At 44.2% G+C, this 23883-nt stretch overlaps 1 protein-coding gene across 3 annotated transcripts in view; it reads left to right on the top strand.

The window, feature by feature from the left end:
* LOC126353937 (activated Cdc42 kinase Ack) overlaps positions 1-23883 on the top strand; it is a 403423-nt gene that overhangs the window by 268928 nt on the left and 110612 nt on the right. For all 3 annotated transcript variants that reach the window (XM_050003203.1, XM_050003205.1, XM_050003204.1), the window contains exon 13: positions 22344-22692. In XM_050003203.1, coding sequence (XP_049859160.1) covers positions 22344-22692 — 349 coding nt within the window. The remainder of the gene's footprint in view (positions 1-22343; positions 22693-23883) is intronic.

Below are 23883 nucleotides of genomic sequence, written 5' to 3'. Positions count from 1 at the left end.
ATGTACACAGATTACTGCAACATGAGAATTGTGGTCTTCAGCATACTTAAAATAATGTAATTATTAACAGTTTATATTAATGCAGGATGTAGAAAACGCTAGAAGTAATAAACAATAATTTATTTAAGTCAGACATACGTACATGTACTTCCTGAAAAAGCTGTTACAAAATCCAGGTCACAATGTGAAAAATGATAAAGTTGCAAAATATGTCAGACACATATAACATGCTACAAGGGTCACTCCAAAAGAAATGCCCCCCCCCCCCCCCCCCCCCCCCCCCCCCTGCGGGTTCGGGGGTACGAATAGGCCCGTGGTATTCCTGCCTGTCGTAAGAGGCAACTAAAAGGAGTCTTCAAAGTTTCGGCCTTATGTGATGGTCCCCACTTGGGTTTGACCTGCCATTTTCAAAATTTCCGTTGTCAGTGCGTGCCATTTGGGGAAGGACGCCTTACGTGGTGTTTTTCTATTGGTCCATCGTGCACCTCCATCTTGCATGCTATCTATTGTCGTGTGGAGGGATTTACACCCCATGTCTTCTGGGTTGCCTCCTCGTCTTGTGCGCAATCCCCTTCTCAGCGCCCACGGCAACTGTGGACCCTTTCAACACCTAAAATCCAGCACGGTAGCCAGTCCGTTGTGGTGGGGTCGTCATGTACCCTCTTGGTGGTAGCCCCCTGACCACGCAGGGATCGCACTACAGATGCCAGAGCTGTTTCCTCCCCATGCATGCCAAGGAGTATGTGCCCATCTTGTCTGGGGCACGGGGACTCCGGGCAATGGGATATCGGCCAGGTACCCGTTGCTTTGGCTGGGTGGCGCCCTTGGGGAGAGCCCTCGTTCGGAGTAGGTGGCATCTGGGCAGATGTGGCGCAATGAAGCGCAATAAATCTCACCAAGCTGGTGGTTGCACTGCCACCAGCGTCTCTAAGCGAGGCAAAATTGAATTCTATGCTGCACAATATGATCCTCAGTCGTTCCCCTCATTGGCTGCGCAGATCTAGTGCCAAGAAGGAGCCTTATGTACCACAATACCTTGTCTGCAGCAGGACAGATGGTGACTCCTTTCTTTCGACAAAGCCTATGTTTTTTTGTGGAACACCTGGAGGATAAGTTTGGGGAAGTGGCGGGTTTGTCTAAAATGAGGAATGGGTCCATCCTCCTCAAGATGTCCTCCCCAGCCCAGTCATGGGCGTTGCTCTTGTGTGATAAGCTGGGAGACGTCCCTGTTACCGTCACTCCCCACGGTAGCTTAAATATGGTCCAGGGGATTATTTACCATCGCGACCTCTTGTTACAGTCCGATGACGAGCTGAGAGCTGACTTGGAACGACGTGGTGTGCATTTTGTCCGTCGTGTGCACAGAGGACCCAAGACCAACAGGGTGGCCACCGGTGCCTTTATCTTGGCCTTCGAGGGTGCTGTATTGCCTGAGAAGGTCAAGGTAATGGTTTACCGTTGTGACGTCAAGCCATACGTCCCTCCCCCGATGCGGTGCTTCCAGTGCTGGAAGTTTGGGCATATGTCCTCCCGTTGCCCATCCAGCGCCACATGTCGAGATTGCGGACGCCCCTCTCATCCCGATTCTCCATGTGCGCCTCCGCCTGTCTGTGTCAACTGTGGGGAACACCACACTCCATGCTCGCCGGACTGCCCCGTTCTTCATAAGGAGCGGAAGATTATGGAATTTAAGACCCTGGACCGGCTTACTTATCGCGAGGCAAAACTGAAATTTGAAAGGTTGCATTCTGTCTCTCTTCAAACTTCTTATGCTGCAGCTACGTTATCGCCTCCTCTGTGCCACCTTCAGTTGGCCCTCGGGGCCGTCCATCTCTGTCTACCTCCCTCGTGTCTGGGGGCAAGCCTTCCTCTGTTGCCCCCTTAGCAGTTGGGGGCAAACCCCCTTCTGTCACTCCCCCCGCACATGCTTCAGGAGTGACATCTGCTCCAAAACCAGGGGGCTCGATCCCTCCCCCTCCCCCTCCCCCTCCCCCTTCTCTGCCGGCGTCGTCTCTGCCGGCGTCGTCTCTGCCGGCGTCGTCTCTGCCGGCGTCGTCTCTGCCGGCGTCGTCTCTGCCGGCGTCGTCTCTGCCGGCGTCGTCTCTGCCGGCGTCGTCTCTGCCGGCGTCGTCTCTGCCGGCGTCGTCTCTGCCGGCGTCGTCTCTGCCGGCGTCGTCTCTGCCGGCGTCGTCTCTGCCGGCGTCGTCTCTGCCGGCGTCGTCTCTGCCGGCGTCGTCTCTGCCGGCGTCGTCTCTGCCGGCGTCGTCTCTGCCGGCGTCTCTCTCGCGGAAGGGGTCCCTCGGGGCCCTCCCTTCTTCCGTTTCTTCTGCTACCCCCGCCGGATGTCAGCCAGTGGCTGAAGGTTCATCCACCTGCTGGTCGTAGGGCTTCTGCGTCGTCGTCAGCCTCCGACGCTCCTTCAGAGAAACTCTCCCAGCCCTCTAAGCCAAAGGACAGACGCGAGAAGAAGGACCGGAACGTGTCCAAGAAGAAGGACGCTCCGGCAGTTTCAGTACCGCCTGCTGTCAATAGCTCTGGCTCTGGGGATGCGGTGGAGATCCTCGCCTCTGCCGCGGATCTCGCCCTCACGGAACCCTCGGGGACCTCTCCTATGGACACAGCTGACTCTCGCTCAGTGGCGGCCGTTGACTCTGCGGCGCCGTCTGCCTCTTAGTCGCCTTCACGCCCTCCCAGTCCCTTCCTGCTTCCATTCTCCAGTGGAATTGCGGCGGTTATTTCCGCCACCTGCCTGAGCTCCGGATGCTTCTGAGTGTTTCCCCTGTTCTGTGCATTGCTCTTCAGGAAACTTGGTTTCCAGCAATGCGGACCCCTGCCCTTCGCGGTTATCGGGGATACTATAAGAACCGCGCTGACTGTCAACGAGCTTCAGGTGGAGTTTGCCTCTTTGTTCACCACTCTGTCTGTAGCTCACCAGTACCCCTTCTGACGCCTTTAGAGGCAGTCGCTGTCAGGATTGAGCTCTCGCCGGCTATTACTGTTTGCTCTGTTTACGTTCCTCCGTATGGGCAACTCCCCCGACATGTCTTGGCTGCGCTGCTGGCTCAACTCCCGCCGCCATTGCTGCTTCTGGGCGATTTCAATGCCCACAACTGTCTATGGGGTGGGACTATCTCCGATGACCGCGGTCGCGCTGTGGAGCATGTGTTGGCTCAGCTCGACCTTAGCCTCTTGAACACCGGTGCTCCCACGCATTTCAGTGTGGCCCATGGCTCGTTCTCGGCCATCGATCTCTCTCTTTGCAGCCCCGGACTTGTCCAATCCCTTCACTGGAGAGTGCATCCTGATCTGTGTGGTAGTGACAATTTTCCCATCTATTTGTCACTGCCCCAGTGTCATTCTTCTGGGCGCCTGTCCCGCTGGGCTCTCAACAGGGCTGACTGGCCGGCTTTTACTTCCGCTGCCACCATTGCTTCTCTCCCACAGGGTGACATTGACGAGGTGGTCCGTGTCTTGACCTCGTCAATTATTTCTGCGGCCGAGACTGCCATCCCTCACTCTTCTGGACTCCCTCGGAGGAAGTCTGTCCCCTGGTGGTCGCCGGAGATTGCTGAGGCTGTTCGCGACCGTAGGCGGGCTCTCCAGCGTCATAAGCGGTACCCGTCTCTGGAGACCCTCATCGCCTTTGAGAAGCTCCGTGCCTTGGCCCGTCGTCTTATTGCACGGCGTAAGCAGGAATGCTGGGAGAGGTACATTTCATCCTTGGGCTCCCGTGTCTCCCCGTCGCTCGTGTGTTCCCGCATCCGGCGGATTTATGGATACCAGACCCCTATGGGTGTCCCTGGAATCTCCCTGGACGGCGCTGTCTGCACGGACGCTGCCACCATTGCTGACCACCTTGCCACGCACTTTGCTACGAGCCCTGCGACTGCAACTTACCCTCCTGCCTTTCGCTCTCTAAAGGAGTGCGCCGAGCGGACGCCGTTATCGTTCCACACACGTCGTTCTGAAAAATACAATGCTCCTTTCAGCGAGAGGGAATTCCTCACTGCCCTCGCCAATTGCCCTGATACAGCACCAGGACCGGACTGCATCCACGCGCAGATGCTGAAGCATTTCTCCAGGGACTGCCAGAGACACATCCTTACCATCTTTAACCGCATTTGGAGCGAGGGCGTGTTCCCGTCGCAATGGCGAGAGGGTGTTATCGTTCCCATCTTGAAGCCCGGTGCGGACTCTCTGGCGGTGGACGGCTATCGTCCCATTACACTAATTGCTCGAACGTATGGTGGGGCGGCGTTTGTGTTGGGTCCTTGAGTCGCTCGGTCTCCTCGCTCCATCCCAGGGTGGCTTCCGTCAGGGCCGGTCTGCTGCGGACAATTTGGTGCGGCTGGAATCTGCTATCCGTACGGCCTTTTCCCGCCGTCAGCATCTCGTTGCTGTATTTTTTGATCTGCGGAAGGCATACGACACAACATGGAGGCATCACATCCTTGCTACGTTGCGCGAGTGGGGTCTTAGTGGTCAGCTCCCAGCTTTTCTTCAAAACTTTTTATTGCGCCGCTCTTTCCAGGTGCAAGTCGGTGCCGCCTCTAGTTCATCTTATATACAGGAAAATGGGGTCCCGCAGGGCTCGGTGTTGAGCGTTTCCTTATTTCTAGTGGCCATTAATGGTCTGGCTGCAGCCGTGGGGTCGTCGGTGTCTCCTTCTTTGTATGCCGACGACTTCTGCATCTCATTTAGCTCAACGACTACGGGAGTCGCCGAACGCAGGCTGCAAGCAGCCGTTCGCAAGGCGGCATCATGGGCTCTGACTCATGGATTTCAGTTCTCTGCAGCCAAGACTCGAGTTATGCACTTCTGCAGGCGTCGGACGGTCCACCCTCATCCGGAACTTTACCTCGACGGTCAACTACTTGAAGTGGTGGACACTAGCCGCTTCTTAGGACTCGTCTTTGATGCCCGGCTCACGTGGGTTCCTCATATTACTCAGCTGAAGCAAAAGTGCTGGCAGCACCTCAACGCCCTCCGCTGCCTGAGCCATGCGTCTTGGGGTGCAGATCGCAGCACGCTGTTGCAATTGTACAGAGCCCTAGTGCAGTCCAGGCTTGATTATGGGAGCCTGGCCTATGGGTCTGCATCACCCTCAGTGTTGACGTTGTTGGACCCCATACACCACTGTGGGGTTCGGCTTGCAACTGGCGCTTTCCGTACGAGCCCCGTGGATAGTCTGCTGGTGGAGGCCGGGGTTCCCCCGCTGCGGATTCGCCGCCACCGACTGCTCGCCGACTATGCTGTCCACGTGCATTGCTCACCGGGCCATCCCAATCATCGCCTGCTTTTCCCTGCCAGGGTTCTCCCTCTGCCCGACCGGCGACCTAGGTCTGGGCTTTCCATTGCTGTCCGCGTCCAGTCCCTGCTGTCTGAACTGGGGTCGTTCCCTCTTCTGCCGCTCTTCCGGGCCTGTGCACCCACGCCTCCCTGGTGTATGACCTGTCCGTCCGTCCGCCTGGACTTGGCACGGGAACCCAAGGTCTCGGTTCCGCATGTGGCCCTCCGTCACCGTTTTCTTGCACTCGTCGCCTCATTTTCAGGCTGTGAGCCTGTCTACACTGATGGTTCCCTGGTGGATGGTCGTCCTGCCTACGCTTTTGCTCACGCTGCCCATGTTGAACAGCGCTCCTTGCCGGCTGGCTGCAGTATTTTTACTGCAGAGCTGGTGGCCATATTGCGCGCTCTTGAGCATATGCGTTCCTGCTCAGGTACGTCCGTCATCTGCAGTGACTCCCTGAGCAGCCTCCAGGCTATCGACCGCTGCTATACCTCTTCTCCTCTGGTATCCTTTATTCAGGAGTCTGTTTTTGCCATTACCCGCTCTGGTCGTTCGGTCGTCTTTGTTTGGACGCCAGGTCACGTTGGCATCCTGGGGAATGAACGTGTCGACAGGCTGGCCAAAGGGGCGGTCGACGCCCCTACTTTGGCGATCGGCCTCCCGGCTCGTGATTTGCAGCTGGCGTTGCGCCGTAAGGTGCTTCAGATGTGGCGTGACGAGTGGCGTAGCCTGACTTCTCCGAATAAACTGCGGGCTGTTAAGGAGACGACCGATGTGTGGCAGTCCTCCCTGCGGGCTTCTCGCAGGGACTCTGTCATCCTGTGTCGGCTCCGCATCGGCCATACCTACCTGACACACGGACATCTTTTGCGTTTGGAAGATCCCCCCCTGTGTCAGTGTGGGTCCCGGTTGACGGTCGCCCATATTTTGTTGGAGTGTCCCCGCCTGCGCACCCTCCGGCAGACTTTTAATCTCCCGGGCACGTTGCCTTTGGTTTTATGCGACGATGCCTCCATGGCTGACGACGTTTTAAATTTTATCCGTGGTAGTCCTTTTTATGGTTCCATTTAGGGGGGGACCTGTCCCTTTCCCTTTCTGTGTATCTTGTCCTCGAGTGTCCCATTGGTCGCAGATTTTAATGTGTGTATTCGGGTGGTTGACTCTTTCCCAATTTTTGTTCCCATGGTCAGTCAACCAGTCTCCGACCCTCTTATTTTCTTCCGTTTCTTTCTGTCCAGTGTTCGTCTGTACTCTTCTTGTCTCTAGTGTTCGCTGACACATTGGTGTTCTTTCAGTGACTGGGGGGAGGGGCGTCTCCTCCCCCCTTGGGGTTTTACCTGTTCCGTAAATTTTGTTTCGCCAGTTTTTTGGAATGGGGGACTGATGACCTTAGCTGTTTAGTCCCCCTTAAACTTCCTAACAACAACAACAACAACAACCAAAAGAAATGCCCATTATTTTTTTTTTTAATCCATCTTTTATTCTACATGTTTGAAAGTTTTACAGTGTGTAGATACATCCTCATACATCATTTCTCCACATAATTTCCATCCCTCAACTGCCTTATGCCATCTTGAAACCAGCACCTGTATACCTGCACAGTAAAATTCTGGACCAGCGTGTTGGAGCCACTGTTTGGCAGCCTGCACAAGGGAGTCATCATCTTCAAACCTTGTTCCACGAAGAGAGTCTTTCAGTTTCCAAAAGAGATGATAGTCACATGGAGCCAGGTCTGGACTGTAAGGTAGGTGTTTCAGTGTTTCCCATTCGAGTTTTGTGATTGCTTCGTGGTTTTTTGACTGACATGTGCCCGTGCATTGTCGTGCAACAGCAAAACGTAGCATGACAATTCATTCACTTTGATGTGCCTGTCAGCAGTTACCAGTACGTTAACTCTCTGCACATTGAAACTTCCTGACCGAGACTGGAACTCGGGACCTTTGCCTCATTCTCTCTGCACATTGTCTGGAGTGTGTGCAGTACGAGCTCTGCTACTGCGGGGACAATCCTCAATATTGCCGTGCCCGCTTTCATCACGTAACCTGCTTTCCCACTGACGAACTGTACTGCGATCAACAGCAGCATCTCCATACTACTTTTTCAACCTCTTGTGTATGTTTCACACTGTCTCATTTTCACAGCACAGAAATTCTGTGACAGCACATTGCTTCTGACGAACATCAACTGTAGCAGCCATCTTGAAGACATGCTGTGACAGTGCCACTCACAGGAACAGTTTGAACTAAGTTTGAAAACAAGGGGCCGGGATGTATCTACACACTGTAAAAGTTTCACACATGCAGAATGAAAACTGTATTTTTACAAAAATAGTGTGCATTTCTTTTGGAGTGATCCTCGTACTTTACCAATCTTACTGTGTATAAAATTTAATAATTGTGACTAAGGGTGACTTATGTTGCTGACAGATGTAGTAACTCAGACAGAGTAATAGAGCAACAAACAGTTTTTGGAATGTATGCACCTTGATATAAAGGTGCCACTGGGATGGTGCACTACTGAAGGACACTCAACAAGGTGAAAATGTAGCTATTGATTGGAAACTAATAAGCGATGGCAATACTGAGTATGACGCCATATCAGAGATACCTCAAATTACAGTTGAATACATGATCCACAACTGAAACAACTCTTTTATATCATTACTACACAGCTACACAACAGTTGTAGAAAACACTGCCATAAGCTAGAAGCAAGTTAGTTTCCTTGTAATGAACTTATGTGTAAACAAAATAAGTCAGAGGAACTAACTCTGGGATTAGTTAAAGATGTATAACATAAATCAAAACTGAAATGATTTTACATTGATTCCAAATTAAACTGAATGGTGCATGGTATAACGTCCTAGACATTCAAATAAAATGCAGCAACATCACACTCCTTAATTTTTGCAAGAATACTCTCCATGTAAATAGGTGGGAAGAACTTTACCTTAATTACTATATAAACACAACCTTAAGAAAATAAATTGTAGCACACTTTCACTTTATTCCTGCTGCATAAATCTTAGAATAAACTGTTTCGATTAAACTGAGTGTATGGAACACCTTATCTCTATTTTAATGCTGTGAAATGACTCAAAGAACACATATTGATTTCGTTCTCAGGGGTAGAATACTAGGACGGCTGGAGGCTGGTCAAGCACAGCAGGTCATAGCACGGGCCACCCGTGTGCCAGAAAGTATGATCTCAAGACTATGGCAACAATTTCAGCAGACAGGAAACATGTCCAGGCACTACAGTATGGGATGTCCACAGTGTACAACACCACAAGAAGACCGATATCTCACCATCAGTGCCTGAAGACAACCACGGAGTACTGCAGGTAGCCATGCTTGGCACCTTACCGCGGCACTAGAACAGTTGTCTCCAGACACACAGTCTACAGACAACTGAACAGACATGGTTTATTTGCCCAGATACCTGCAAGGTGCATTCCACTGACCCTTGTCACAGGAGAGCCCATAAAGCTTGCTGTCAAGAGCACAGTACATGGTCATTGGAACAGTGGTCCCAGGTTATGTTCACGGATGAGTCCAGGTATAGTCTGAACAGTGATTCTCACCGGGTTTTCATCTATCGTGAACCAGGAACCAGATACCAACCCCTTAATGTCCTTGAAAGGGACGTGTATGGAGGTCGTGGGTTGGTGGTGTGGGGTGGGATTATGATTGGTGCACGTACACCCCTGCATGTCTTTGACAGAGGAACTGTAACAGGTCAGCTGTATTGGGATATCGTTTTGCACCAGTATGTCCACCTTTTCAGGGGTGCAGTGGGTCCCACCTTCCTCCTGATGGATGACAACGCACGGTCCCACTGAGTTGCCATCAATAAGGAGTACCTTGAAACAGAAGATATCAGGCGAATGGAGTGGCCTGCCTGTTCTCCAGACCTTAACCCCATCGAGCATGTCTGGGATGCTCTCGGTCGACATATCACTGCACGTCTTCAAACCTCTACGACACTTCAGGAGCTCCAACAGGTACTGGTGCAAGAATGGGGGGCTATACCCCAGCAGCTGCTCGACCACCTGATCCAGAGTATGCCAACTCGTTGTGCAACCTGTTTACGTCTGATATTAAACTATTCCAAACTTTGAGTGGAATAAGCAACTAATAGAATGTAACTGTGTCTCAATAAAGTAATATAGACACAGCAATAACTAATTGTTACCCATATGCAACAACACTGACAACATGTATCAAAATTCAGATGAACAGCTGTTATGAGAAGTAACTACATTAGGAAAACACCCTGGTGTCATTCTGACGGAGGAAAATAGGAGCACTCCACTCCGTTTTCGGCTTTCCCTGTGTAGCATTGTAATATGCTACTGTAAGTTTTATAGCCTCTAATTACATACATAGTTATAATGAACTACATGAGGTTTAATACAGAATTACCTTAACAGAATTCTTCTTGTTGGGCAGAACAGGCTCAACAAATTGAAAGGAAGATGTAAATATTTCTGCACAGAATAGCTGGAAAACATAAAGACTTTACCAGGAAAAACTGGCCCAGTTTAAACCTTAGGCCAATATCAAGGGCACAGATGGATGTGTACACAATCTGATAACATTTGACAATGATGAGATTGAATCTAGGCATTAGTGCTGGACAAAGTATTTACTTCATCTGAATAGCTTGCGCAGAAACAGTTATGACTTTTAGACATTTGAAACTGTTGGAAGCAAATTATCCAAAAACTACAAGCTATATGGACCAAATGACAATTTTTGTGCATTCAGTTGAAGATACTACACCAATATGAATTTTAGGACCTTCCTCTGCTTTCACTGGACCAAATATAATTTAACTGAATTGTGACACTAAGAAATTTCCTGTGACATCTGATAAATGTCCTAGCATGTAAGTGCTTCATAAATTAAAATGTTCTTAAAAGAAGCAGTGAAGAAGTCATTCTTTTTTTAAATTTAGTTGTTTAATAATGCATTGGTGGATGCATTGACTAACAATTTCAGTATTTTGTCTGTCGAATGACCTTTACCGTAAACAAAGTCTGTTAAGAAGAAACTTTTCTCCTGAACAGAATTTATGGTTACATTTTGAACAAGAACTCTTTGAATGTTGGATGACAAAAATTTCTTATCATTAGGGGCAGATATTAATTTCTGCGCAGTAATATAATTATAAATAACAACATTCACATCAAGTTTGCAGGAGAGCTTCTGTAAAGATAGGAAGGTAGGAGATGAGGTACTGGCAGAAGTAAAGCTGTGGGGACGGGGCGTGAGTCGTGCTTGGGTAGCTCACTTGGTAGATCACTTGCCAGCAAAAGGCAAAGGTCCCGATTTCTAGTCTCGGTCCGGCACACAGTTTTAATCTGCCAGGAAGTTTCATATTGGCACACACTCCGCTGCAGAGTGAAAATCTCATTCTGGAATCATTCACATCATCAGGCTGAGGGAAAAAAACAGGCCACCCTGTCCAAATTTTTGATTAAACTAAGATGATGTTCACCATGCAGGCACATTTCTTTGTCTAAGTGAAGGTATTTGCTGCACACCTCACACTGCTGTTTCTTTAGTACACAATATCCTGCTAAATATGTTAATATTGGAAAGTATGTATCTGCCTGCCTGTCATCTTCCTCCAAGTACGTAATGTCAACTATAAACTCAGAGTCTGTTTGTGTAGTCTCTTTTGTGTCATTATTACAATTAAAGGTGAACCCATCAGCAACAGGCAGTTTACCAAAAGTACTTGAATTCTACATGAGTGGCAACATGTTCTGCATCCTCATCTTTGCTTCCACCTCAAATATCTGTCTCTCAGATATGAGATACTGAGAGCCAGCCGTTGATCGGTAACTGCTAAACCTTGCTTTCAGAGAATCAGTTTGAATTTTCCCAGGCAAAAAATAAGTGAAACCAAGCTATTTCGTACAGTACCTTGCCATCTCAATCAAACCATAGGTTGTGTGTGTCAGAGCTATATGAGTTTCCTTTGAAAGGGTATTATTTTTCAGGCCAGAGTCCTTCCACCTATCAAGCCACACAAGAAACTTTTCCAGAAAAACTAATTTTTCATCGTTATTGTTTAAAGACAGGGGGAACTGAAAGGGATCATGTTTGTGAACTGTCTTAACATTTACAATTTTCCACCATGTAAGTATAATTTTAATAAATTCTGCAGTTGTCTGGTAATGTAATAAGTTTTTCTATTCCCCTACTGTTGAAACGGCTTCAGCTGTATATTCATTGAATACCTGCAAAACAAGGCTCGCATTCTGTTTCTCAAGTGAAGATGTATAAAGAGACTTCAAAGTAGGGCCATAAAAGTGCTTAAGTAGACCATTACATTCAATCTTAATAAGCTGCCTCAGTGGTTCAAAAGATGCCATTAACACCTGACAATCATCACTGCTTCTGACGAATTGTGGATATTTGAGCAAAGCTTGAGTGTCCTTTTGATTAACCCAGTCATTATGCATACACTTAAGGATGTGGACAGAATCAATTATAAAAAATAGTGGCAGAGTTGGATTAGCTGGCTGTGGGTAAACGATACTGAGTGCCATAGATTTCCTATTGATAGCATTGTTGTCACTAACTACACAAATAACTCTGAAACCAATGTCTTGAAGGCCACATAATATTTTCTTCACATACAAAAATTACTGTTTGGCTACAAGGTTTCTCACTGGAAAGACATGCACTGCTTATTTACAAGAAGGCAGTAATGATTGTATTGTAAAGACATATGCTGTAGTAGCAGCCTTGTCACTATCAAATGCTACCCCCACAATGTTTCCTCCATTATAATCAAAATAAGGTTTAATATGAATTTCATCCATCATCTTTGGTAGCCCTGCGCCTGCTACACGGACGTTTGAGTCACAGCTCCCGTACAAGATAAGTAATTTTAGTAGTAATAAACTGTTTCTAACACTTTAAACTAATTTATTACGTTAATTAAAGTGCTCTTCAAGTGTACCATTAAAAGTTTTTGTCTTACTCGCGTATTTTCACAGTAATCAAGCAAAGTTCGTTTTGTTTACATATCGCGGCCAGGCCGAACTTTTGAGCTTTCAGATTATACTTCATACCGCAATTTTAAGTGCATTTACTGATAGTTTAGTGTGCCAAATACGTTTGCTGCCCCTTTATGTCTGTAGAGTATCGTCATCTCTTAAGTAATTTCCAGTAATAAACTTCTGAACGATTGTTTACATTGTCGCGAGTAGGCCTAATTTTTTGTACACGTATTTTCATTGTTTTCCGGTAACTTAATTGTCTTTCTGTCACTAAAATCGATTTGTACCATGAGTGTAAAGTGCCTGACGTGCCGTAGAATCGTTAGCTCCGGGGTCTGGTGTGATGGATGTAGTAACTTTTTTCATTGGGGAGATTGTAGTGGCGTGGGAATTGGTAAAATGAGCGGGACTCATCAGTGGTTCTGTAGGCTATGCAGTAGAGATAGAAAGATTGTGGAACAGGAGGGGAAAATTGCTGCCCTTCAGGCTGAGTTAGATGAGGCTAGACGAGAACTGTGCAGGTTAAGGGGGGAGAAGGGTAAACAGTGGTGGGAAGTGGCAACGGGCATAAGGAACAGGCCAAGAAATTCTTCTGACAGCTTTGTTATTAATGTACAAAATAGGTTTGATCTGTTGCCTCAGTCGGAAACTGATGAGCCTCTCACAGAAGTAGATGTAGACAGGGCTCAACAAGCTTTCAGCAGCAAATTGAATAAGAAGGTAGGGAAGTGTGCAAAGAGAAAGAAAGTCTGGTTGCTAGGTAGTTCGCATGCTAGGGGTGTGGGCCAACTTCTGCAGGATGAATTAGGGTCAGAATACCAGGTCACAAGTTTTTTCAAACCTAGTGCTGGACTGGGGCAGGTTACAGAGGATTTAGGTTCACTATGTAGAGGCTTTACTAAGGAAGATCCTGTGGCTATTGTGGGTGGGCCGGGCAACAGTATTGACAGAGATCTGGGGTACAGCATAGTGTGTGACCTGGCAAATATTGCATCGGCATCGAGTCATACCAGTGTTGGGTTTGTGTCAGTTCTGGAGCGCCACGACTGGCCTCATTTGTGCTCTTCTGTCAGGAGAGTTAATTTGGAGTTGGAACGGCTACTTGGATCTGATGCGGGGTCACTCATTGGTGTGGTTCCTGTTGATTCACTCTGTAGGTGGGACTATACTAGACATGGCCTACACCTCAACAAGAAGGGGAAGGGTAAACTGGCTGGGCTGATAGCAGGAAATTTAAAGGGGGGAGGAACTACATCTCATGGTGGTAACTCTTTTTTAGTGTAAGATCAGTGTCCAGTGGGAAACTCAGCCAGGCAAGTACTAAAGATGTTAAAAAAGTTAAAGATATTCACAAAAATAAAATGAAAAATGTTAGTATATTTCATCAAAATATTGGGGGATTGAAGAATAAAATTGATGAGCTTCTGCTTTGTTTAGAAGATATAGAAACTGAGAATGTAATAGATGTACTATGCCTGTCTGAGCATCACATTCTCACTGATATGCAAAAGGTTAGCATCAATGGGTACAAATTAGCTGCACATGTAAGTAGAGATAATATGATGAGAGGAGGAGTTGCCATATATGTCAAAAGCTTCCACAACACAAAACATTTAGAAACTAAAAAATTTTGTGTAGAGCAACATATGGAAGCATGTGCCACTGAACTAAAACTAAATGATGGCACTTTCATAATTGCAACAGTGTATAGGTCCCCCTCAGGGAATTTCCAGCTATTTCTAGAAAACTTGGATGCTTTGTTGTGCTATCTGTCAGACAGGGGGAAGCAAATTATCATTTGTGGGGATTTCAATGTTGATTCCCTGAAAGAGTGTGATAGGAAGAATGACCTTGTAGTATTACTCAGTTCTTTCAATTTGAGCTCCCGTCATTGATTTTCCTACTCTGATAACAAAGAACAGCAGGACATTGATAGATAACTTTTTTATAGACCAAGATAAGTTTAAGGACATAAACACTTATCCTGTTGAGAATGCTCTTTCAGATCATGGTGCACAGCTAGTTACAGTACATGGCATAGCTCCATGCAGTATATCAAATCAGAATTTCAAAGCAGTGCGTTCAATTAACAATATAAATACTGCAAACTTTAGGGAAAGACTAAAGGAGCTAGACTGGGATGAAGTGTATATGGAACCCGATGCAAACTTGAAATATAACTTATTTCACAATACATTTTTAAGGGTATTTGAAAATTGTTTTCCCAAGAAAACAGTGAAACATAATTCCAAGAAAACATATAAAAAACCTTGGCTAACTAAAGGAATAAGAATATCTTGCAACCGTAAAAGAGAACTGTATCTAACAGCAAGAGGGAGTACTGACCCCGAAATTGTTCAATATTATAAAAACTATTGTGCAGTACTAAGAAAAGTTATTAAAAAGTCCAGAAGCATGTGTATCATGTCTGAGATCAGTAACTCTGATAATAAAATTAAAGCAATTTGGAATATTATTGAAAGGGAAACAGGGCAACCAAGAGCACAGGAAGACTTTAGTGCCATAAAACTGAATGACAAGTGTACTAACAAACAATCTGAAATTGGAAATATTTTCAATAATCATTTTTTAAATGTTGTGGAGAAAGTAGGATCTAGATCTTCACTAGAAGAGGCATGGCTTCTAATAGAAGAGGCCATACCTGTACAGGTTGAAACAACTGTATTTCCACAAACCTCTCCCTCTGAAATCAGTAAAATAATAAACTCACTGAAAAGTAAAAGCTCTTACGGAATTGATGGCATTTCCAGCAAGATACTTAAAGCTTGTTGCCCACAGATAAGTAGGATTCTCAGCCACGTATGTAATACCTCTTTGGAGCAGGGTGTTTTCCCCGATAGACTGAAATATGCCATTGTAAAACCATTGCATAAAAAGGGGGATACGTCGGATGTCAACAACTATCGCCCAATCTCTCTTCTGACAGCTCTATCAAAAATTTTTGAGAAAGTAATGTATTGAAGAGTAGCCTCCCAAATATGTAAAAATAAACTACTAACAAAATGTCAGTTTGGTTTTCAGAAAGGCTTTTCAACAGAAAATACTATATACGCTTTCACTGATCAAATATTAAATGCTCTGAATAACCGGACATCACCCATTGGTATTTTTTGTGATCTCTTAAAGGCCTTTGACTGTGTAAATCATGGAATTCTTTTAGATAAGCTAAATCATTATGGTTTGAGGGGGGCAGTGCACAAATGGTTTAATTCATACTTAACTGGAAGAATGCACAAAGTTGAAATAAGTGGTTCATGTAATGTTAATACAACAGCTGATTCCTCAAACTGGGGGGCTATCAAGCACGGGGTCCCACAGGGTTCGCTCTTAGGTCCTTTACTGTTCTTGATATACATTAATGACTTACCATTCCATATTGATGAGGATGCAAAGTTAGTTCTTTTTGCTGATGATACAAGTATAGTAATAACATCCAAAAACCAAGAACTAAGTGATGTAATTGTAAATGATGTTTTTCACAAAATTATTAAGTGGTTCTCAGCAAACGGACTCTCTTTAAATTTTGATAAAACACAGTATATACAGTTCCGTACAGTAAATGGCACAACTCCAGTAATAAATATAGACTTTGAACAGAAGTCTGTAGCTAAGGTAGAATTTTCAAAATTTTTAGGTGTGTCCATTGATGAGAGGTTAAACTGGAAGCAACACATTGATGGTCTGCTGAAACATCTGAGTTCGTCTACGTATGCTTATTAGGGTTATTGCAAATTTTGGTGAATCTCAGTAAATTAGCTTACTATGCATACTTTCATTCACAGCTTTCGTATGGTATCATATTCTGGGGTAATTCGTCGTTGAGTAGAAAAGTATTCATTGCTCAAAAACGTGTAATCAGAATAATTGCTGGAGCCCACCCACGGTCATCTTGCAGACATCTATTTAAGGATCTAGGGATCCTCACAGTAACCTCACACTATATATATTCACTTATGAAATTTGTTGTTAATAATCCAGCCCAGTTCAAAAGTAATAGCAGTGTGCATAGCTATAACACCAGGAGAAAGGATGATCTTCACTATGCAGGGTTAAATCTGACTTTGGTACAGAAGGGGGTAAATTATGCTGCCACTAAAGTCTTTGGTCACCTACCAAACAGCATCAAAAGCCTGACTGCTAGTCAACCAGCATTTAAAAATAAATTAAAAGAATTTCTAGATGACAACTCCTTCTACTCATTGGCTGAATTTTTAGATATAAATTAATGGAGGGAAAAAAACTAACTTAAGCATTAGTGTCATGCAATATTTTGTGTAATGTAATATCTTGTACAAACATCTTTCATTAACCTGACACGTTCCACATCATTACAAAGTGTCGTATTTATGATCTATGGAACAAGTATTAATCTAATCTAATCTAATCTAATCTAATTAAAGAAATGGTACAATCACTTTCCTGCAAAGATTTAAATCTTTCCTTAATGTACAGGAGCATAGCACCTTCACTTTGTTCATTATGAGGACCATTACTATATGAGGAACATATTTTCTGTAAAGTTCTTGGATGAAGAAGAATAAGATTGCCAGAAGATCTGAAAAATTTGTAGGCATGAGGGGAGATAGAATGCAGGATACAACGATATACAGAAAAGTGAGGATTGAACCTATAGTTTTCCTCACTGCTACCATAGCAACTTAACTTGATCACTTAAGAATTTAATTTGTTTCTGTTTTTCTTCATCTACAAAACTGCCCTTGAAATATGTCTGCTTGTGTCTGTGTATGTGCGGATGGATATGTGTGTGTGTGTGTGTGTGTGTGTGTGTGTGTGCGAGTGTATTTTTTTTGCCTTTAAATATGTCTGCTTGTGTCTGTGTATGTGCAGATGGATATGTGTGTGTGTGTGCGCGAGTGTACACCTGTCCTTTTTTTCCCCTAAGGGAAGTCTTTCCGCTCCCGGGATTGGAATGACTCCTTACCCTCTCCCTTAAAACCCACATCCTTTCATTTTTCCCTATCCTTCCCTCTTTCCTGACGAAGCAACTGCCAGTTGCGAAAGCTCGTAATTCTGTGTGTGTGTTTGTGTGTTTTGTTCATGTGCCTGTCTGCCGGCACTTTCCCGCTTGGTAAGTCTTGGAATCTTTGTTTTTAATATATTTTTCCCATGTGGAAGTTTCTTTCTATATATATATATATATATATATATATATATTCCATCAGTCCACTGATTGGTTTGATGCCCCCCCCCCCCCCCCCCCCCGAATTCCTTTCCTGTGCTAACCTCTTCATCTCAGAGTAGCACTTGCAACCTACGTCCTCAATTATTTGCTTGACGTATTCCAATCTCTGTCTTCCTCTACAGTTTTTGCCCTCTACAGCTCCCTTAAGTACCATGGAAGTCATTCCCTCATGTCTTAGCAGATGTCCTATCATACTGTCCCTTCTCCTTATCAGTGTTTTCCACATATTCCTTTCCTCTCCGATTCTACGTAGAACCTCCTCATTTCTCACCTTATCAGTCCACCTAATTTTCAACATTCGTCTATATCACCACATCTTAAATGCTTCGATTCTCTTCTGTTCCGGTTTTTCCACAGTCCATGTTTCACTACCATACAATGCTGTACTCCAGACATACATCCTCAGAAATTTCTTCCTCAAATTAAGGCCGGTATTTGATATTAGTAGACTTCTCTTGGCCAGAAATGCCTTTTTTGCCATACCGAGTGTGCTTTTGATGTCCTCCTTGCTCCGTCCATCATTGGTTATTTTACTGCCTAGGTAGCAGATTTCCTTAACTTCATTGACTTCGTGACCACCAATCCTGATGTTAAGTTTCTTCTCTGTTCCCATTTCTACTACTTCTCATTACCTTCGTCTTTCTCCGGTTTACTCTCAGACCATACTGTGTACTCATTAGACTGTTCATTCCGTTCAGCAGATCATTTAATTCTTTTTCACTTTCAGTCATGATAGCAATGTCATCAGCGAATCGTATCATTGATATCCTTTCACCTTGTGTTTTAATTCCACTCCTGAACCTTTCTTTTATTTCCATCATTGCTTCCTCGATGTACAGATTGAAGAGTAGGGGCGAAAGGTTACAGCCTTGTCTTACTCCCTTCTTAGTACGAGCACTTTGTTCTTGATCGTACACTCTTATTATTCCCTCTTGGTTGTTGTACATATTGTATATGACCCGTCTCTCCCTATAGCTTACCCATACTTTTTTCAGAATCTTGAACAGCTTGCACCATTTTATATTGTCGAACGCTTTTTCCAGTTCGACAAATCCTATGAACGTGTCTTGATTTTTCTTTAGTCTTGCTTCCATTATTAGCCATAACATTAGGATTGCCTCTCTCGTGCCTTTACTTTTCCTAAAGCCAAACTGATCGTCACCTAGCGCATTCTCAATTTTCTTTTCCATTCTTCTGTATATTATTCTTGTAAGCAGCTTCGATGCATGAGCTGTTAAGCTGATTATGCGATAATTCTCGCACTTGTCAGCTCTTGCCGTCTTCTGAATTGTGTGGATGATGCTTTTCCGAAAGTCAGATGGTATGTCGCCAGACTCATGTATTCTACACACCAACATGAATAGTCGTTTTGTTGCCACTTCCCCTAATGATTTTAGAAATTCTGATCGAATGTTATCTATCCCTTCTGCCTTATTTGACCATAAGTCCTCCAAAGCTCTTTTAAATTCCGATTCTAATACTGGATCCCCTATCTCTTCTAAATCGACTCCTGTTTCTTCTTTTATCACATCAGACACATCTTCACCCTCATAGAGGCTTACAATGTATTCTTTCCATCTATCTGCTCTCTCCTTTGCATTTAACAGTGGAATTCCCGTTGCACTCTTAATTGTTACAACCGTTGCTTTTAATGTCACCAAAGGTTGTTTTGACTTTCCTGTCTGCTGAGTCTGTCCTCCCGACAATCATATCTTTTTCGATGTCTTCACATTTTTCCTGCAGCCATTTGGTCTTAGCTTCGCTGCACTTCCTATTTATTTCATTCCTCAGCGACTTGTATTTCTGTATTCCTGATTTTCCCAGAATGTGTTTGTACTTCCTCCTTTCATCAATCAACTGAAGTATTTCTTCTGTTACCCATGGTTTCTTCGCAGCTACCTTCTTTGTACCTATGTTTTCCTTCCCAACTTCTGTGCTGGCCCTTTTTAGAGACGTCCATTCCTCTTCAACTGTGTTGCCTACTGTGCTATTCCTTATTGCTGTATCTATAGCGTTAGAGAACTTCAAATGTATCTTGTCATTCCTTAGAACTTCCGTATCCCACTTCTTTGCGTATTGATTCTTCCTGACTAATGTCTTGAACTTCAGCCTACTCTTCATCACTACTATATTGTGATCTGAGTCTATATCTGCTCCTGGGTACGCCTTACAATCCAGTATCTGATTTTGGAATCTCTGTCTGACCATGATGTAATCTAATTGAAATCTTCCCGTATCTCCCGGCCTTTTCCAAGTATACCTCCTCCTCTTGTGATTCTTGAACAGGGTATTCGCTATTACTAGCTGAAACTTGTTACAGAACTCAATTAGTCTTTCTCCCCTTCATTCCTTGTTCCAAGCCCATATTCTCCTGTAACCTTTTCTTCTACTCCTTCCGCTACAACTGCATTCCAGTCGCCCGTAACTATTAGATTTTCGTCTCCCTTTACATACTGCATTACGCTTTCAATATCCTCATACACTTTCTCTATCTGTTCATCTTCAGCTTGCGACGTCGGCATGTATACCTGAACTATCGTTATCGGTGTTGGTCTGCTGTCGATTCTGATTAGAACAACCCGGTCACTGAACTGTTCACAGTAACACATCGTCTGCCCTACCTTCCTATTCATAACGAATCCCACACCTGTTATACCATTTTCTGCTGCTATTGATATTACCCGCTACTGATCTGACCAGAAATCCTTGTCTTCCTTCCACTTCACTTCACTGACCCCTACTATATCTAGATTGAGCCTTTGCATTTCCCTTTTCAGATTTTCTAGTTTCCCTACCACATTCAAGCTTCTGACATTCCATGCCCCGACTCGTAGAACATTATCCTTTCATTGATTATTCAATCTTTTTCTCGTGGTAACCTCCCCCTTGGCAGTCCCCTCCCAGAGATCCGAATGGGGGACTATTCTGGAATATTTTGCCAATGGAGAGATCATCATGACACTTCCTCAACTACAGGCCACATGTCCTGTGGATACACGTTACGTGTCTTTAATCCAGTGGTTTCCATTGCCTTCTGCATCCTCATGTCGTTGATCATTGCTGATTCTTCCGCCTTTAGGGGCAGTTTCCCACCCCTAGGACAAGAGATTGCCCTGAACCTTTATCCGCTCCTCCGCCCTCTTTGACAAGGCCGTTGGCAGAATGAGGCTGACTTCTTATGCCGGAAGTCTTCGGCTGCCAATGCTGATTATTTATCAAAATTTAGGCAGTGGCGGGGATTGAACCCGGGACCGAAGACGTTTTGATTATGAATCAAAGACACTACCCCTAGACCATGGGTCTCACTCTTTACTGGATCTTTATGTGCTTCTTCCCATCCACTTATGTATGGAGCACAGGACAAAGGACTGCTTACATGTCCCTGTTTCGTGCAGTAATGAGCCTCGTGTTGTCTGTCTGGCCCCTATGGGAGCGATATGTATGATGCTGTAGTGGGCTCCCAGATACCCCATTTAATACTGTTTCTGGAAACATTGTAAGGAGCCCTTTTTAGCATAGCTGGCAGCCATCTTTGAGCAAGTGGTATTTCAGGTTTTTCAACTTCTGTGTGACAGTGTCCTTAACATCGAAGGTATATTTCACCATTTGTGCTGCCCCATTTTTTCTCTTTACATTCAGTATCCCTGTTGGTCCTACCTGGCACAGTCCCATACACTTGAGCAATATTCTAAGACAGGATGCACAAATCTTTGGTGAAAAGTCTTGTTCTTAGACTGTATTTAATAGCCGACGGCAATTCCTGATCACATGACTTGCCTACAAAATAGTGCTGATCCCTCTGTAGTGTTCACTGCTCTGCTGGCAGTTGTCTGTTTGCTGAATCAGGGAATAGAGGGCAATAATCTGGCCTATTGCTTGGCTGCATTGTACCTCAAACTGATCAGTTATTAGGAATAATTTTTATCTTGACCTGCCCATGTCATTTTACATTTAGCTTGTTGTGCAGTGGGGTGATTCCTCGATGTGCAGTACTTATGACATCACAATCACAATATATCACATTTTAACAGACTGCCTTTTGATTTTAGACATTAAGCAGGGACCTGCTACATATATATTTTAGATGATGGTGATGAAAACTGTTCAAAATTCTATCTCTTGTCCGGACTCCTGTTTAAGCTTTTGGACCTCAGATTTTAATGTATAGTGGAAATTTGTCTCATCCTTTTATTTTAGTCCAGTGAAAAGCCCAGTATGTTTTTTCCACTGTACTGTTTTAGAGCATACACTCTCAACTCTCTCTCTTGAATCAAATGCTTTAGAAGCAACATAAAATATATATATAGCTAGAATTTAAGAATAGCCACCCAAGCATGTGTCTTTGTGTTTGTGTGTGCATATCTGACTTTGTTAAGAGAAATGTTAAATTTTCTTTCTAGAAGAAATGTAATTTTTTATCACTGTTAATCACACTTGGCTCATAAAATTTAAATACTAGTTCAAAAGACCTAGTTGTCATGCACCCTGACACCACCTCCATTAGTCACACCCTCCAGATACTTGGAATCTAAGAATTGTGTTTTCATGTTTTATTGCAAGTGTGACATACTATCCGACTTAAACTTCCTTAAGAATGGACTCTGTACAGTACAAAAGAATGACTTTCAAAGAGTTCAGTGTCACTGCTTTTCTTCTCTCCAGTGTCTTTCATTGTGTTAGGTAATTCTGGGTACAATACCTGAGAACACTTGAGTGGCCAATTGTAGTTGTGTTCACTGTAATAAAAGTCTCCAGTAAATTGTTTTTTAATTATCCATGTATTTCTAGTTCGAATTGTTATTACTGTTCAGATTTGCTGCAGACTTGGAGAAGCACTTGGGCCAGAAAGAAGCGAGCGCCAACACGCACATGGAGGGGTCGGCACCCAGACTGCGGCTGCGGCCCCCACCGCAACAGGTGGCTCGACGCCCTTCATCACGGAGTGCTGCTCTGCCTGCCGGCTGGTCTGCCACTGTGCGCAATGTGCTCTACTCGAAGACTGTCAATTTAGAATGGCAACAGCAGCAGCAACAGCAGCAGCAGCAGCAGCAGCAGCAAGAACCTCAGCAAATACAGCAACACCATGTACAACAAAAACAACAACAACAACAACAACAACAAGGCTGTCCAGACTTATTGCATTTTGGTGTATGTAAGCAGGTAGGGTGGATGTTTTTTTTCTTTCTTTTGTTTTCATGTAGACAATGCTGTCTATTTCTGTGTCAACTTTTTCCAACCACACTCCGAAAATTTCCTGTAAAGGGAGCATATTTGTATGTGATACAGAGTAAAATACGCAGCCCTCTACAGCCAGTTCCTTTATATGTAAAATGCCATTTTGGAGTTAAGTGCTCCATTCTGTAAAAAAAATAAATAAAAACAGTAAGACCGAGGCTCTCAATTCAACTGAGTTTCATTGGTCCTCTTTGGAATGATAAAACTGCTGGTCACCATGAAGAGTACTGCTGTCAGCACTTTTTAATGTTTGTTGGCTTTTGTTTTATTCTTATTATCTTGTTTTGCAGGTTCTCACAGTTTCATTAAGAACGATTTTATGATAAAGATATATACTCTGTGTGAATTCTTGGCAGAAATTAAATTCCTTGTTCCATTTTGAAATATAATAGCTCTGATATGCAGACCTTTACTGTGCAAAAATAACTTTCGTAGTTTTCTCCCATGCACCATTTTCACATTCTGACTTTGCAGCACTTCAAACTTCTTTCTCATTTTATTCCTTCATTAAATTAAATGTTTCAAGATTCACAATTGCAAGAGTGTCCTGTTTGGAAATCCATGTTCCTGTAAAAACTAAAACTTATCTAGTGGTGTTATGGTGTCATTCTATGGAACCATGTTCAGTAATTCTTCTGAGTTGGTAAAATGTTTTAACTGTGCAAAGATAAATCATTAACAGCACTGTATCTGAAACATTGATTGATTTCTTCTGCCAAATAAAATGCAGAATATTTCATGTAACAGTTACAATTTTTTCTGTAAATTATTGCCTGTTCTTTGACTCCTTATGTTGCACGGCTAAACAGAAGACACAAATTACCTGAAGCTCAAATTCACTCAAACACATCAGATTTGTTGCAGACATAGAATCTATTTTTACAAATTCTTCTTCTGAAAATATGTAACATTTTGCCTACATGTGTATTACTTCCCCGTCTCCTGATCCAATACTATTTGTCCAAAAACAAATATATTTTTATAGTGAAAATAAAGTTAGGAAGATAATTGTTGCTCTCTCTGTTTCCATTCAATTAATTATATGTATTAAAAACACATCAAACCACCAACAAGCAACAGTACCTCCATTATGACAGCTGCCACCCATTCCATAAC

The sequence above is a fragment of the Schistocerca gregaria genome, chromosome 3 (genome assembly GCF_023897955.1).
Source record: "Schistocerca gregaria isolate iqSchGreg1 chromosome 3, iqSchGreg1.2, whole genome shotgun sequence".
NCBI lineage: Eukaryota > Metazoa > Arthropoda > Insecta > Orthoptera > Acrididae > Schistocerca > Schistocerca gregaria.
Note: the sequence above shows the minus strand (reverse complement) of the source record. Positions and strands in the feature narration are given on the sequence as shown.